A 16,519-nucleotide genomic window follows, 5' to 3' on the forward strand; every position below is an offset into this window, starting at 1 on the left:
TCAAAAGACATATAGTTCATATTCATTTTGATTCAGTGTTTCAGCATCAGAGTTTCTCAGTATAATCAGGAAACACAATCAATTCTAGTTTATCAGTCTTGAAGAATAACTTTATTGAACTGCCAGATGAAACCGATAAAGCTGGCGAGCCAAACATTATTTACAAAAACGGAAGGTGAGAACCTAAAGACAGAGCAGGGGAGGGGAAGTTCCTACTGCAACTACTGCTAAGACGCAGGGTGTGGAAGATCGCCATTGACAGCCTCTGGTAAACTGCAAACGATGGGTGGGATCAGAGATGCCTGGTGAACGAAGGCAGAGCTCGGAAATGCAGGAACCAGGCATGTCTTGACCACGAGTGTAGGTTTCTCCACGAACGCTTACTTTCTGCGGCGAGCAGCGGCGCCCTTCTTGGAGCTAAACAGCAGATGAAGAAAGAGCGAGTTAGTGGTGCTGACCTTCACTGACCTGTGAGTAGAAGAGTGAAAAAACACCATACAGGACAGGAATCCATTTATTGTCATTCCTCAAATTTAAGTTCTCCGTTACTAACACAGAGCACTCCAAATACTATTATTTCCCAGTTTTCTCAGTCGAGTCCTGTAGGATGTTTCCCTCACTTACGGTGTTCACACAAAGTCTGTCATGCACATGAAACTAAAATTGCATTCACTCCATGCAGGACTTACCGCTCTTTCTCTGAGATCTGTCAGTTTGTTAAACAGGCCTGACTTAGTCTTAAATGTTTATCACATCACATTTACACCACTCATTACCTCATGTATACCAAACACATTCATCACAGTTTAGAATTGCTGGCACCAATGAAAAATAAGCCAGATCTAGAATAAACAAGAACTTCATAGTGCTACGCTACGATTTGCATGTTGAGCGATATAAGAGTGAGCTTTATTTTTCATTGTCTGTAAATCACTTCAGAAATCAAGTACGTTTACATGCACTGTTATAATCGAGCTACAGTCTCATCTGTCTGTCCAAGTATATATGACACAATGCATTATATCTAAAATCCATACAGAGAGACCAGGGATTGGAAAGGAAGTCTGTAAGAAATGGTGTCGGAAAGCTTTTACAAAAATATCATATGTTGGATAAATACGTTAAATCTGTGTTTCAACTTGAATAAGTGACGTCATAAGGTACGAGTTTGCAGTTGCACTTGAAGGCAGCATAAAGGCATTTTGCATTTCAATGAGGCAAACTGTAGTTCGATTTGTGTAAAGTCATTATCTGGATAGTTTAACTTCACTGGTGTGATTTCAGTCAAACTAAAGTGTTTCTGTGACATTTAAAACAGATGAAGAATTGCTTTAGTTTAACTGAAATCAAACTTAAGTGCATGTAAATGTACTCGGGGGAGCTTGTATGAGGAAAACTCCAAAGTGGGTTCACTGTCTGACTAAGGTGGACAAAACTCATACAGCTCTGGAGAAACTCACTCTCAAAGGCTTCACGCTTCAGTAAGTCTGTCACAATGCTACAAAAATGTCCCAAATACTTACCACCTCTACAACAGCTTCAAGACTACAGGCCTATATCGAGTTTTAGGACATGTTTTGTAAAATTTGGCTGCCATTGAGTGTTACCCAACTTTTTATCCAATGTGACTGGCAGCTTGTGTGTGACAGTGTCTTTGAGAGTTTCCATGGAGTGTCAAAATGATTAGGTAATAATATTAGAGTAAAGTTAGATAGTAATATTAGAGTAAAGACAGAAGGACAGTAGTCAGTTCATCCGTGCGCTTTGTGTGTGGTGGCAAGGAGCTACTCACTGCTTCTGCAATTCATCAATGCGGTTTCTGAGAGAGATGACCTGAAAACAACATATGAGCGTTTTTAAACCCGCCAGATCATACCTTAACCACAGGATCCTGGATTGTGACATCTGTCCTCTACCACTGAGTGCTGACAAACACACACAAATCATTCTGGCTGGATGCTCAGGACGTGCCGACGTCAAGAGCTGGTATAAAGCAGCATTTTCACAGGCATGTGTGTTTTGTGCTGTAGTTGAGCATCCCTCAGTGAGACGGCATTGAGCTTAAACAATCACACACACACTTACCTGCAGGAGAAACATCTTGGAATATGTAAGCTCAGATTCGGACTAACTTCATTTTAAAATGAAGCACATCTCTACTGTACAATATATAGGTTGTTGGTGTGAACTGTCGTGAAGGCTCTCGCTATAGGTTTTTAGGAGTGACAGTACATTTGACCTTTCACCTGTGGTCTGAATCGACCTGTTTCCAAGAAGCCATGGAGACCAGAGAGTCTCATGCATGCAGACCATGCCGTCATGTCCCTGTTGCTGACCAAAGCCTTAACTTCCTACAGTTCCAGTTACTCACTATTTACTGAGCTCCTCCACTCTCTTACGCTGGGTAGTAACCTGCAGAACACCAGAACACAGCTGAGACCTGAACTACCACACATACACACACTCTGAACCACCTGGAAAGACACAGCTCGCACATACATGTGTCATTATGACTGATGGTCATGTTCTTTTAATTTTAAGCTGTCATTGAAGTATTCAAATGAGTGAATGGACTATTGCTTTTGTACAATAGTTCAATAAATTAATAGGTACTTACACTACCAGCCAAAGGTTTTTGAACATTTTTTTAACAAAGTCTCTTCTGCTCTTCTGCATTTATCCAAAGTACAGCAGAAACAGTACAATTTTGAAATATTTTTGCTATTTAAAAACCTAAAAACCAAAAATTTTAAAATGTAATTTATTTCAAAGCTGATTTCTTTTGCATCAGTACTCCAGTCTATATCCTTGTCAGGTTTCTTTGATGAATAGAAAGTTCAGAAGAACAGCATTTATCTGAAAAATAAATCTTTTATCATCACTTTTGATCAATTTAAAGCATCCTTGCTAAATAAAAGTATTAATTTCCAAAAAAAATTACATACTGACTTTAAGAATTTTGAACTTTTGAATGGTATAGTGTACAATATTACAAGCTTTTTATTTCATCTTCATCTAAGAATAATGAAAAAGTATACTCAACTGTTTTAAATATTGATGATGATAATAATAATAAATGTTTCTTGAACAGCAAATCAGCATATTAGAATGATTTCCGAAGGATCCTGTGACACTGAAGACTCGAGTAATGATGCAAAAATTTAGCTTTGATCTCAGAAATATATATTATATTTTAAAATATATTCAAATAGAAAGCAGTTATTTTAAATAGTGAAAATATTTCACTATATTACTTTTCCTGTGTTTTAGATCAAATAAATGTAGGCTTGGTGAGAATAGACAGAATAGACATCTTTTCCTTTCATTAATTTAAAAAAATCTTACTGTTCAAAAACTTTGGACTGGTAGTGTTTATTTTATACATAATATTGCCAATTACTTAAGTGGTGGTCACAATTACTGTTTCATGAAATATAGTCAATAGCTGGAATCCATATGATCAGGAATTTCACAGCGGGTTCACATTGGTTACACAAATTCGCTGCATTCACCAACAGAAAGCTACATGATTTGAAGTGAACTTTGCTTCATTTGTCACACTATTGACAATAGATAATGTAGAAATATATAGATAATGTTTTTGCCAGCAAAATGTCGCCATAATGTTTTCTAATGTGACCACATCTTTAATCTTTTTTTTAATAAAGGAGCCAAAGCAGAATCGACCATCGTGTCTTCAAGCAACACAAAGTAGTGGTGTTTCGTTTCAGCTTTCTCGAATGAATCGGTCGAGTAAATTATTTAAAAATGATTCACTCATAACTTGTCACTTGTCACCACCAACAGCCGTGTCGATGTGCAGAAACCTGCAGAAAGAGTCACTGAAAAATCCCCACTAATGCGCAAACAATAAAATTCAAGAACCAGAACTGACTGTTGTTTAAATAATTAACAAGGCATTAATTTTTTGTTGGGGCAGCTGAATGCAGCTGGGTAGACTAATATTATAGTTAAACATAAATTGTGTTTTAACACTACGCCTGTTCACTGAACAGATAGTTCACCCAAAAATGAAAGTGATGATCATTTACTCATCATCATGTTATCCCAAACTCTTCTGAGCAGAACAGAATGTCTGTCTCTGACAACACTGCTTTTTGAGATACAGTAAAAATAAATGGTGATTGAGATGGCCATTTTGTGTAATATCTCTAATTGTAACAGAGAGTTTCATTTTTGGATCAACTATTCCTAGGTTAAAATGTGTCCAGGGTGCAGTTGACCCAAGTAGTGGATCTCCCCTAGTAAAACAAATGTAGGCTGTGATGAAACATTAAGTCAAATAAGTTTATAGATGTTGTATTGTGTAAATGAGCACTGGACAGATCCCTCACCTCATACTTCTGCCTCTTGAGTTTCTCCATGTGCTCAAACTTCTCAGCCTCCAGGGAGTACAACCAGTCCCACAGCTCTTTGGCTTTCTCCCTATGAACACACATATAAACCGAAACACATTTAGGAAACGCATACAAAGTGTCTTTCTTTCAGCCATAGTGTTGTCAGATATTTGTGCTGACCTCAGCTTGTCCTCATTCAGATGGTCAATGTTCAGAGGCTTGCGTCTGTCTGCCAGGATCTTCTTCTTCTTCTCTCTTTCAGTTTGCTTCTTACCTCCCCTCTTTGAATCAGCCTGTTTGTAGTCATATGCAAACAAAACACTTAGACCTATTTATTTTTCACAGTCATATACAGTACTGTACTCAAAGAGAAGATTGACAGAATAAGGTAAGGGTAGATAAAAACCTTCTGCAGGTAGCTGCTGTACTGGGAGCCCATGCTAGACAGGGCAGACTTCTTCTTGGCCTCTTCATCTGCCTTCTTCTTAGCATCAGCCTCCTCCTTCCTCTGCCTCTCTTCTTCACGTCTTGCCTGACGCTCCTTGTCCTTCTCAGCGCGGATCCTCTGCTGCTCTGCCCTCTCAGCCCTACGTTTTTCCTGCACATACACAGTTTATATTTGTCCATTATAATATCCTGATACATGGTGCTATGGAACATTTGATTCTGATTGGTCAGATATTTCGCCTTCATTCATGGCAACGCTGTATCATTCTGCTCATAGGCCAGTGTAATCTTATTATTATTTATATACTATTGGCCTGTAGTGTTTATTATTATTTAATTTGATTAATATTCAGTTTTCATTTTAATTTTAGTTGTTATATATTTGTTTTGATTTTTGAAATGAAAATAGAAATAAACTTATTTTGTAGTTAGTTGCCAAAATGCTATAATATTTCAACTTTATTAGAGTCAAAGGTCAAATGTTTATACGTTATTTTATTTAAGCTTTATTTCAAATAACAAAAAACGATTTTAATAGCAATATATTTTGTTATGCAAAAGAAACTGGCAAGTTTCGAGGGAGAAACATTAATCTCTTCCGTCACACGCCTACAAACTTTAATTTCTTGCCCTTCCTACAAACACAGCTGGCGCCATCGTGCATCTTACTGAAATAGGAAGCTCTAAAGGAGAAGTTCACTTCCAGAACAAAAATGTACAGATAATTTACTCACCGCCTTGTCATCCAAGATGTTGGTGTCTTTCTCTCTTCAGTCGTAAAGAAATTATGTTTCTTGAGGAAAACATTGTAGAATTTTTCTCCATTTATAGTGGCTTCAAAGGAATCTAAATGATCCCAGCTGAGAAAGAAGGGTCTTATCCAGCGCAACGATCGGTTATTTTCCAAAAACGCTCAATTAACCTCAAACTTCTTACTTCTGCATCGATGTAGGACAATTTTGAAGTTGGAGAAGAAAATGAGATGGAAGTTTTTCGACATACCCTAACTGTATTGACCCGGATTATACAGAGTTCGCAAACTTCGCATGCGCAAGACGAGCGTTTGAGGTTAAAAAGTATTTCATTGTACATTTTTTTGGAAAATAACCGACCGTTTCGCTAAACAAGACCCTCTGATGGTGCACTGAAACTATTTTGGAAGTTTAAACTCACGGGCACCACAGAAGTCCACCATATAAAGAAAAATTCTGGAATGTTTTCCTCAAGAAACACAATTTCTTCACAACTAAAGAAAGAAAGACATGAACAGCACACATAATTTAATTAAATTATCTGTAATTTGTTCTAAAAATGAACTTCTTTAAAGGAGAAGTCCACTTATCAAAAAAAAAAGATTAACATAAAATGGAGAACATGAGATGGGAGTTTTTCGACATATCATGAACCGAAACAAAAACAGTCCAGGCAGAGTACGACAAAACGAGCGTTTGACATTAAAAAGTATATAAATTGTATTATTTTTTATTAAAATAACCGATTGTTACGCTAGATAAGACCCTTCTTTCTTAGCTGGGATCGTTTACAACCGCATTTGGGATCGTCTGAAGCCACATTTAACCTGCATTTTGGAAGTTCAAAATCGGGGCATCATACCAGTCCATTATATGGAGAAAAATGCTTAAATGTTTCTCTCAAAAAACATAATTTCTTTACGACTGAAGAAAGAAAGACATGAACATCTTGGATGACAAGGGGGTGAGTACATTATATGTGAATCTTTGTTTTGGAAGTGGGCTTCTCCTTCAAGATAAGACACAGGTAAGATTATAAAATAATTTCAACTCAAACTTTAATGTCCACGTATGTGTCTATTTGTTGAGTATCCACCTTATTTTTTCGGTAAGAACATGCATACCCATTCGTGTTTCTTACCATATTATTTTAATGTACTGTCTTAATTATAAACACACAATTTTACCTTTTAGTGCATTTGTTATTCTTTTGTTTGTTTCCCTACTGTCCGCAGCTAAGGAAGCAGAAGTCTCGCACATTCACAGAAAACAGCTTACTTCCACATTGAAAAATAAGGTAGATTTGGTGGGATAATATACATATGGCTGACACTCACGATTCTCTCTTTCAGAGCAATAAGCTCCTCCTCTTCCTTCTTCCTGCACTCAAAGTGGGCATCAATCAGGGCCTGCAGCTCAATGAGGTCCTTGTTTTGACGCTTCTTCTGGATGTCCTGTTTGCACACACATAAATATGACCTCAAACATGTATTCTTACAATGTTTAATACGTAACACTTTAACTTAATGTAACCAGTGAAGTACTTGCTTACATCAAAGTCCACCTTTTCCCCTTCAGGGATCTTTGGTGCACTTGGTCTAAAAGGAATGAAAGCAAAATGTGTTATAGTGGGATTCTGGGTATCTCAATCTTCCAAAGCTCCTTAGTGCATGTTGTATTGCGTCGCAGCATTGAAATTGGCTGCTCAGCTATAAAAAGTGCACAGTGGACAATTCTACTTACTTGAACTTGGGCTTCTCCTCTGTTATGAAAAAATAAAAAAGGGAGAGGATATGTAACATGGTTAGAGAGTTTAAAACGAGCTCACTTAACAATCAGTGGGAATTCTGTTAGCCATATCCATGAACATGGAGTTACTCTTAGTAACAACTCAGTGCTGGTTTATATTACCTGAGCTTTAAGAATGATGTGTGTAACTTCTGAAAGTATGTTTACAAAGTAAATTACACATATTAATTTCAATCGTTTCAGTAATGTTAATAAACTGGGTTAGTTTGAAAGTTGTGAAACAAATAGGTGATCAAAACAAATATAGAAGAATCATTGCATAAGAATCCATATCATGAGGTGCTTATAAGTACATGAGTATAAACAGACACAGAACTCCCGACAAGTGGACCATTCTCACTCTTCCGAGAATTAACATAACAACAAAGCCTTGTGGAAAAGATTCATCTTTTTATCCTTCATTCATTTTCCCATCTCTTTTGGCTAACAGCATCTAAATCTGAGTTTGTTAAATATCTTTGGTCATCATGGACCTCTGACTAGACTCTGCAGGTGACCTAGATGAGATTACGAGCCATTGCAGTGTTTCGTAACTATTTGGCTTGACCTTCACAGCAAAAACACAAGCAAAAAGCCACATCCAGACCAGACATTTTCCAGAAGGAAATAAAAACTACCATCTTGTGCTCCTTCTTCCACTGGTGTGGCACATTCATGCAAAAAGAAGCAAAGCACAGAGCAATGTCAGCATTTCATATTCTTTCACCCTTGTTATTGACTTAAGGTAAGCCAGTGTCAATCGACACTGGCCAGTTTTCTGTGTCTCCCCATTCAGAATCTTATGTCGTAAGGTTTTGGACCCGATTTCACTGTGTTCCTTGCAGGCATTAACCCCTCCCCCATGCCTTCTTTCTAATCAGAAATGACAAATACAAGAAAATGACAAACATACCTTCCTCTTCATAGGCCTCTGCATGCATGAAGCGTTGAAAGCAAGAGTAAAATAGAGAACATTAATATTGCTTTATGTGCTCTTTGCTGCCCTAAGCAGGGCTGCGTGCTCAGATGCAGAGTTCAGCTGAGCGGACACTCAAATTGAGGTGCCAACTTAAATCAGGATACATTAACAGAAACCAACTAAACAAAAAATCACAATCAATAAACATTCAGATGAATTAACTACGTTATCACTTTAAATGGGACACCTCAATATGAGCAAGTCATTAAAAGAACATAAGCTAAATAACAACATTTATACTGATGACTAATCTACATTAGCATACATATTATCATAAAACATTGACTGGTATTTCAAAGTGGACAAAAGCATCTTAATAATGGATGGCATCTTGTTTGACACTTTCAGCATTTTGCTTTTTAGAGTAAAAATTTTAGTATTTAATATTTCATTGTAGTATTTAATGTTTTAGTATAGCTCAGTGTGCCAAAGAGAGCCTTTCCAATGTTAAGCCAGTTAAAATCAGCAAGAGTTACTTAAACGTATTATAGCCCTTTTGTCCCTTTGAAAATATTTTAAATATACTAACCATTTATTGACCATTTAATATTCATTCCATGAATATTATAAACAGCATAGCAACTGAAACAGTTGCATTTGTTGCAGAATTATTATAACGCATGCAATAGAATAGATTTTTCTTCAAGATGCAGCCGAGAGTAGCATTATGCTGGCGGCAACTCAGAGACAGTTCTGAATGTAGAAATGTGCAGAGAGTTTTCCGTGATTATCTGATAAGCATATTTGTCGCAGCGTAATTGGCAAGAGCAGGAGCTGTAGTGTCATTTATTATCAGCTCAGGCCTCTAGTGTTGGGAAAGCTACTTGGAAACGGTTGTTTGCCAAGCTACTTCTGATATATGATAGTTTATTTACAATTAAGGTAGTCTAAATGGGTGCAGACAAGATCTTTTTAAAAAATATATAAATTAAATCTTATCCAATGACGTGATTTCTTTTTGCTATCAACTACATGAAACAATATGGATCTTAAAAGGACAGTTCACCCAAAAAAGAGTCAGAAAGTCAGACAGCTCTCAGATTTCATCAAAAATATTTTAATTTGTGTTCCAAAGATGAACAAAGGTCTTACAAGTTTGGAAAGACATGACTGTAAGTAATTAATGACATAAATGACATTTTCATTTTTGGGTGAACTATCCCTTTAATTAGCATGAGAAAAAAAACACATGTAAGAACAGAACAGCAGTATTTAGTATAGCTGCAAAATATTTAGCAAAAAATGTTGAGAACAATTCATTACTGAATCGTACGTTAAAGGACCCGTTTGAATGGCAGGGACTTTTCTACATAATACATGATAGAGAGGAAAGAAAAAAAAACTTATAACTAAAAAAGCTACACTGTTTTGATGGCTAAGCTACTGTCACGCTACTAGTTTAGAAGATTTGTTTCCCAACAATGCAGGCCTCCTGCATCCACCCTAAAGAAAGCTGCATTTTAGATGTGACGAGCGGCATGTCTGTCAGAGCTTGATCGTTCCAGCTCACTCCCCATCGGTCTGCAAGTGAATCTGAATTGGAAAACATCCCTTGTTCGGAAGGGTGTAAATTTTCCAATTCTGAAAAAGAATTCAAATGCGCCACAAGGGACTGAAATGGCATGGATCTAAGCTCTGTCAGCATTTGGTAGTACCACACCAGTCTCATGGTGGGCCTGAACGAAGAGGAGGTACCGCCAGTAGTGGTTAAAGTTTTGTTGGGATGGGGGGGATGGGTACTACTGGGGAACTACATTAATGTGGCTGATTTTTAGGTAGCAGATGAGGTGCGCTGCCTGTTTTTAGTCGTTTTGGGGGAAATGGGAAGGATGAATGAATATTCATGCCACATACCTTCCTCATGCACCTCTGGTTCTGGTTCTGGTTCTGGTTCTGGCTCTGGTTCTGGTTCTGGCTGTTTTTCTGGCTCTGGCTCTGGCTCTGGTTCTGGCTCTGGTGCTTGCTCAGGCTCAGGCTCCGGTTCAGGAGCTGCCTCTGGGGCTACCTCTACCTCTACTACCTCTTCAGCTAATAATACATGCAGCAAGCAACCAGGGGAAGGAAGGTTATCAACAGTTAATGCGTTGCAGAGGAGGAAGCATTCAGAAATGGGAGATTACGTACTGGTTAAAGTGAGAAAGAGAGAGAGAGAGTCATGTGTGTCATGTATAAAATGGAATAATAGGTGGCTGAGAGGATGCACATAGCGGGAGAACCTGTTATGAAATGATGAGACCTTGAGACACCAGGATTCCACATGCCAAATAAAATACCCACAAGAAATGACTTTGTTTTTCCCTGTTTGCCAAAGCCATTGATTTTAATAATCTACTTCTAAACTTCTTGTGCTTGATAGGAAAATAAACTAGAATAAATTTCACACCTTATGCACAGATAAAATCCACATAGTAACATTTCAAAAACATAGACAAGGCATTAAAACAACTGATTCTTTCGATGACCTTTTCAGCAGCCACACAATTTAGAACTTCAGGTCTTCAAATCTGTGTATTTTGCTTAAAAGGTCATCAAAGGTCATGGTACCTTTCAAGCTGTAGATGGCAGCACATGCTGGTTAGCACTGGTTAGATTTCCTACATAAATATGATTAATATGCTTATGGTTTTAGTTTACCTTATGATGAGTCAAATGAAAAGATTGGCATTTGAAAGGTTCTTGAATTAGTTAAGCAAATCATTTGCTGCTTTTGGTTATTATTTTTATTTGATTTAGTTACAACTTACTACAGACAGCGTCAGGCAGTTTTTAATAAATAAGAGGACATTATGTTGAATTAGTACATTGAAAGACTAGTTAATTTTCAAATCCTCTTGGTTGGTTTGGTTGTAGTGGTGGTGTTTAATTATTTTAGTTTGTTTTATTATTTTACCTCCTTCTTCGACCTCTTCATATGCCAGAAAAGAAAGCAGTAAAGGAATACAAAAATTACAAAATGTAACTTTTTTTTTTTCTTCTATTTTAATTGGAATTACGTCATACATGAAATGCATGCAAGCCTTTTTTGCTGGTGTTCTGTGGAGTCAGTGCTCATCAATTCAGTACAGAATCACATTCTATATGGAAACTTGTAAGTCTAAATTTTAAAAAGAATTCCTGTAAAATAATAATTTGGTCTGATCTCTGGCCTTTCTAGCCTCACATGAGCATTCACCTCAGAGAACACCAGTAACATGAGCATCATTAATACTGCCCTCGGCCACTGCATGCGTTTGACATGTCAACCTCCAGAGATGTTCTTAAAAAAGCTCTCTGTGGCAGTGGCAGAAGGCAGTATGCTGGCATGGGATACATGAAACAGCTGCCAGACAGCAGGTGGCACAATATCACTCACTACAGGCAAATTCAGGGCACCCCTCTTGCATTAGATAGATATATTTATATTTGAAACGTGTTTTTTTATGAATGAATTTTTAATGCTAAATAGAGCAAAGCCAAACCTGCAAAAAAAAAATATCACCAAGGCTCACTGTTTCTAAATATAATCAAAGTAACTGCCGACATACCAAGAAAACACTGATGCTGACTGAAAAAATACATATTTAAAATAAAATGGAAATAGATATTGAGTGGACAAATGTATACATATGACAGATTTGAAAATCCTGGCTAAGGCATATGTATTTCTACATTAACTGCAGTTATAATCATAATAATAATAATAATTAGAAGAAGAATTTAAATTAAGTACTTACCCTCGACCCCACTGATTGAAGAGAGAGAAAGAAGATTTATCATTATTTTGTCTTGACCAGAAAGCATGAATGTATCATTTTACAGCAAATGTCAGAATACTTACACGTCCTCTGTGTCAGACATGATGATAGGGAGCTTTAGACCTATATGAAGCAAACAGAGAGAAGGTTTGTAATTGTTTAGACTTTGTGTTGTATCACTGCGACAGGGTTAATCACTGATTTGACAGGTGCGAAAGGCGCCTCAACATGCTAAATATTTTAGGTAACTCGTAACATTTTATGTCATCTTCTCTCCCAGTTAACTATAAAAAACAGCTGTGTCTAAATATGCTGAACATTTACTGTCTGACTTGAGCTCTTCAAAGAAATGATAAATGATCAAAGCAGAGCAAAGTCAATATAATAGAATTAGAGCTCAGAGCAAAAAAAAAAAAAGCTCTGCAAAAGAAATAAACATACTAAATAATAGGTAATGTTTAAAAAAATGAGTGTAAAAGCAATTAAATAAAACAACCATGACAGACAGGCTATAGCTGTTAGGGCCAAATTTAAGATTATATCCTCATATAAACAAAGAAAACATAAATAAGCCAAATATTGTGCTTTATATCTAATAATGTTAATTCATTTATGTAACAGAAGCTTTTGGGTATGTTCTTAGTATAAAAACTATTCCATCTACCAGATGTCCTCACTAATTTAGCCTCAGAAATGTGTGTGTGTGTGTGTGTGTGTGTGTGTGTATGCTGTGACTCATATCTCCAGCACAGCTGCCGAAGCGATTGGAGATTAACACATGATCAGATTTCCCAGCATCAGCTCTCTCTCTTTTTTGACAGTGAGGCTCTGGTCCAGTCAGCCCTGCCTTATGTGGGCATGACTGTCTGCTTACATTATTGTGAGCCATTAAAGGAAGGATTGACAGATTATTTATGTGTTTCTATTCTGACATGAATCAAAAAGTCAATGCAACATCAAAACAGAGCCACTATAATATACAATTATGCTGTCTGTTGTATAAGTGTGAAAGTGACAGCTATTTAGCGTGTGTTTGAGAAATCATTAGAGCATTGTTCTAATGCTATCGCCCCTTTTGAGCTATTATCTGCCGTCAGCTGTTCTTTGTTAAGCCTCTATTGTCATTGCTATCATTAGTGGCGATCTACGGGATAGGACAAAGAGGAAGCCAACAATGTGTAAATACTGAATTGCATTGTGTTGGCCTTAGTGTGTTATCTACAAAGCGCCACAATGAGACAGATCCATCCCATTTGCAGAAGTGTCCACACCCACCCTCAAATGATCAGTGCTGTCAGTTTGTCATCTGTTAGCATATTACATTCATGCATAGCTCAAGTTCATCTTATACAACAATTATTTACTACAACATGTGATAGAGGATATAACACCAAATAGCAAAAAACGACTTAACTTTTAAAAGAAAATACGCACAAGCCGTGAACAGAGGGAAAAAACTCTCTACTCAGACATGGCCCTGCCTTTCTTTACTTTTTTGAAGATACCAAACCTTTAAACTCTTACCTCAGAAAAGCCGAAAGAAGAGAGTGTCTTGATGGCGAAGACGGGCGGTAAGGTTCTGCAAACCTTGAAACTTCTTAAGTCCTTGACTTATACTGATACTTGATCTTCTAAGGAGCCTCATTGGCTGAAGAGCTAATGTGGGGGGGTGGGAATCTGGACCATAAGGAGACCCACAGAATGTACTGGATGAAAGGACGATCAGATTTGGAAAGCTGAGGCACCCGATCGCTATATCTGTCATAGCACAAGGCAAGCAAAAATAAGCCCAAGTTAAGAGGGAGAGCATGCTAAAGGTCTGAGGCTCTTGTAGAAATCTGGCTGTGGTTTACAGAGGGAGACAAAATGTCTTTGTGGATGCTGTGGGGAGTAGGGCACAGGGTAGACGTCACAAACTGAAAAGTGGCTTTATGGACTGATGATAGTTGAGGTTTTTCTCCATGTTAAGGTGGATGATTATTTGTACACGCCCAGTACTGATTCTGTGTAGGTTTGGGTTTAATGTTTTGCATGGTGTAGCATTACACAAAAAGTAAAGTTTTAAGTAACTGAAGCCATTGTAGAAATGGGCGAATTAATAGTCAGCCACAATTCATTAATTCCACAAGTGATAGAGTCTAGTTTCAGGAGACTGAAATAAAGCCAGGATTATTTGGCTGGTCATGTGATCTCAACATGTCTGCCCCCATGTGGTGACCAGCTCCATGTGAAATAAAACAGCTCATATTTGGCTACTGACTAAAGTCTTAGTGTTATTGTATATCATTTTAAACATTTTTAGTACTATTTATTTATGTTTAAAACTTTAAACACACACTGCTGTTCAAAAGTTTGCGATCAGTAAAGTTTTTTCAAAGACGTTTCTTACGCTCATCAAGGCTGCCTTTATTTGATCAAAAATCCAGAAAAAACAGCAAAATTGTGAAATATTATTCCAATGTAAAATAACATTTTCTATGTGGATATATTTCAAAATGTAATTTATACCTGTGAAGAAAGCAGCATTTTTAGCATCATTACTCCAGTCCTCCGTGTCACATGATCCTTCAAAAATCATTCTAATGTGCTGATTTATTATCAATGTTGAAAACACTTGTGCTGCTTAATATTTTGCTGGAAGCTGTAATTCTTTTTTTCAGGATTCTTTGATGAATAAAAAGAACAGCATTTATTTAAAATAAAATCTTTTCCAGTGTTGCCAAGTCCTCTACTTTAACACTGTTGTGGTGGGTTGAAGCGACCCCAATAATGTCATATTTAGCCCCTGAAATACCAATTTACCAGGGGAACCCTGACAAAAAACGTGTATTTTATCCCCTGGAACACAATTTTTAACAGGGACCCTTCTCGAAGCGTGACTGGGCTAGTTTTGAGTAGAAATTGGGTGAGTTTTGTTTTGAAAACCTGGCAACCCTGACCATTTCTAACAATACTACCATTTAAACGTTTGTGGTCAGTACATTTTTATTCTTTATTTTTTGAAAGAAACTGATCCTTTATGCAGCAAAGATGTGTTAAATGGATAAAAAGTGATTGCAAAAACCTATATTGTTAGAAAGATTTCTATTTTGAATAATGCAGTTTTTAACTTTTTATTCATCAAAGAACCCTGAAAAAAGAATCACAGGTTCCAAAATGATATTACACAGCACAACTGTTTCCAACACTGATAATAAAATTTATAAATCAGCATATTAGAATGATTTCTGAAGGATCATGTGACACTGAAGACTAGAGTAATGGCTGATGAAAGCTTTGCATCAGCTTTGCATCACAAGAATAAATTCTAATATATTATTTTAAAATATATTCAAATAGACAACAATTATTTTAAACTGTAAAATATTTCACAATATTACTGTTTTTTTCTGTATCTTTGATCAGTGCAGCCTTGATGAGCATAATAGAATTCATTAAAAAACATTAAAAATCTTACCGATCCCAAACTTTTGAACGGCAGTATATAACGAGTAATAAATTACCAAATGCACCTTATACGACTGGTAGATTTTAATATCCAACTCTACAAATTTAGCCTACACTGTAAACTTTTAGAGCATAGCAGTTGTTCTTGTTTAGATTTGAGAATTTATATTTGTCCACCACAGTTTGTATACTGAATACAATGTCCAAACAATACACTGAAAATCACTTGTATTATTGCAGAAATCCTGGTTCATGTACAGCTTTTTTATAGTCTAAAATTAAATATGAATTAAATGTGCTTTTACATCCACTGTGGCTTCGTTTTTCTGGGTTAGCTGAAAATATGTCAAATTTTGTAACTTTATAAAGACAAATAATATGGTTGCATTTTGTTTTGAAAGACAAACAAACATGCAATAAATGTAGTCACACCAACGCTATCTCAGGGCCAATTCGTACATATTTTACGAGGTGTCTAATTCATACGACCTCACTTTTCTGTGAAGTTTAGGAGCGCGGTTATGTGTGGTTCTTTGTACGAATTCCTAAATTTGCCACCTCGTGAAATATGTATGATTTTCCACAAATTTGTACGAAGTCGTACAAATTAGCCATCTTGTCAAATATACACAAATTGCCATGAGATCGGGTAGGTCACAACTTCGATCACTAGAATTTCTTTTTTTTTTTTTTTTAGCTATAATTCAGAATTGTTTTACCTTTTAGTAGGCATGTCTCTAACATCCATACCTGAATCTACACTCGTGCAAAACATATCAACAGACTTTGACAGACGATATTAACAATATTACCATGGCATATCTCACCAATTCCATGTGTAGCATTCATAAATGCATGCAAAGATAGCTAAGGAGAAAGAGACTTTGGATAATCTAACGCATGCACCGGGTTTCAGGTGAAGTGGAAACCCCCTGCCTGGTTACAGCTCACTGGCTGTCAGAGAGCAGCTTGAATTCAGGGCAAGGAGTTTTATTTTTGGCATGGAAAAGGGGT

At 36.8% G+C, this 16,519-nt stretch overlaps 1 protein-coding gene across 6 annotated transcripts; it reads right to left on the minus strand.

Moving 5' to 3' along the window:
- Positions 1 to 88: 88 nt before the first annotated feature.
- On the minus strand, positions 89 to 13,713 carry tnnt3b (troponin T type 3b (skeletal, fast)). 6 transcript variants are annotated; one of them, XM_051114527.1, is made up of 14 exons: positions 13,583 to 13,713; positions 12,142 to 12,181; positions 12,038 to 12,048; positions 10,179 to 10,352; positions 8,259 to 8,276; positions 7,984 to 8,004; positions 7,301 to 7,319; positions 7,110 to 7,155; positions 6,895 to 7,011; positions 4,765 to 4,956; positions 4,539 to 4,651; positions 4,356 to 4,446; positions 2,372 to 2,412; positions 89 to 417 (listed from the first exon to the last, which is right to left on the minus strand). In XM_051114527.1, the coding sequence occupies exons 2-14, from the start codon at positions 12,159 to 12,161 to the stop codon at positions 381 to 383; spliced, it is 900 nt and encodes a 299-aa protein (XP_050970484.1). In that variant the 5' UTR covers positions 12,162 to 12,181; positions 13,583 to 13,713; the 3' UTR covers positions 89 to 380. The 6 variants fall into 6 exon arrangements, with proteins under 6 accessions (XP_050970484.1, XP_050970481.1, XP_050970480.1 ...); XM_051114524.1 differs by lacking the exons at positions 2,372 to 2,412; positions 12,038 to 12,048; positions 12,142 to 12,181; positions 13,583 to 13,713 and adding exons at positions 1,793 to 1,833; positions 11,215 to 11,350; XM_051114523.1 differs by lacking the exons at positions 12,038 to 12,048; positions 12,142 to 12,181; positions 13,583 to 13,713 and adding an exon at positions 11,215 to 11,350.
- Between the last annotated feature and the right edge of the window lie 2,806 nt (positions 13,714 to 16,519).

The sequence above is a fragment of the Labeo rohita genome, chromosome 7 (genome assembly GCF_022985175.1).
Source record: "Labeo rohita strain BAU-BD-2019 chromosome 7, IGBB_LRoh.1.0, whole genome shotgun sequence".
Taxonomy (NCBI): Eukaryota; Metazoa; Chordata; class Actinopteri; order Cypriniformes; family Cyprinidae; genus Labeo; species Labeo rohita.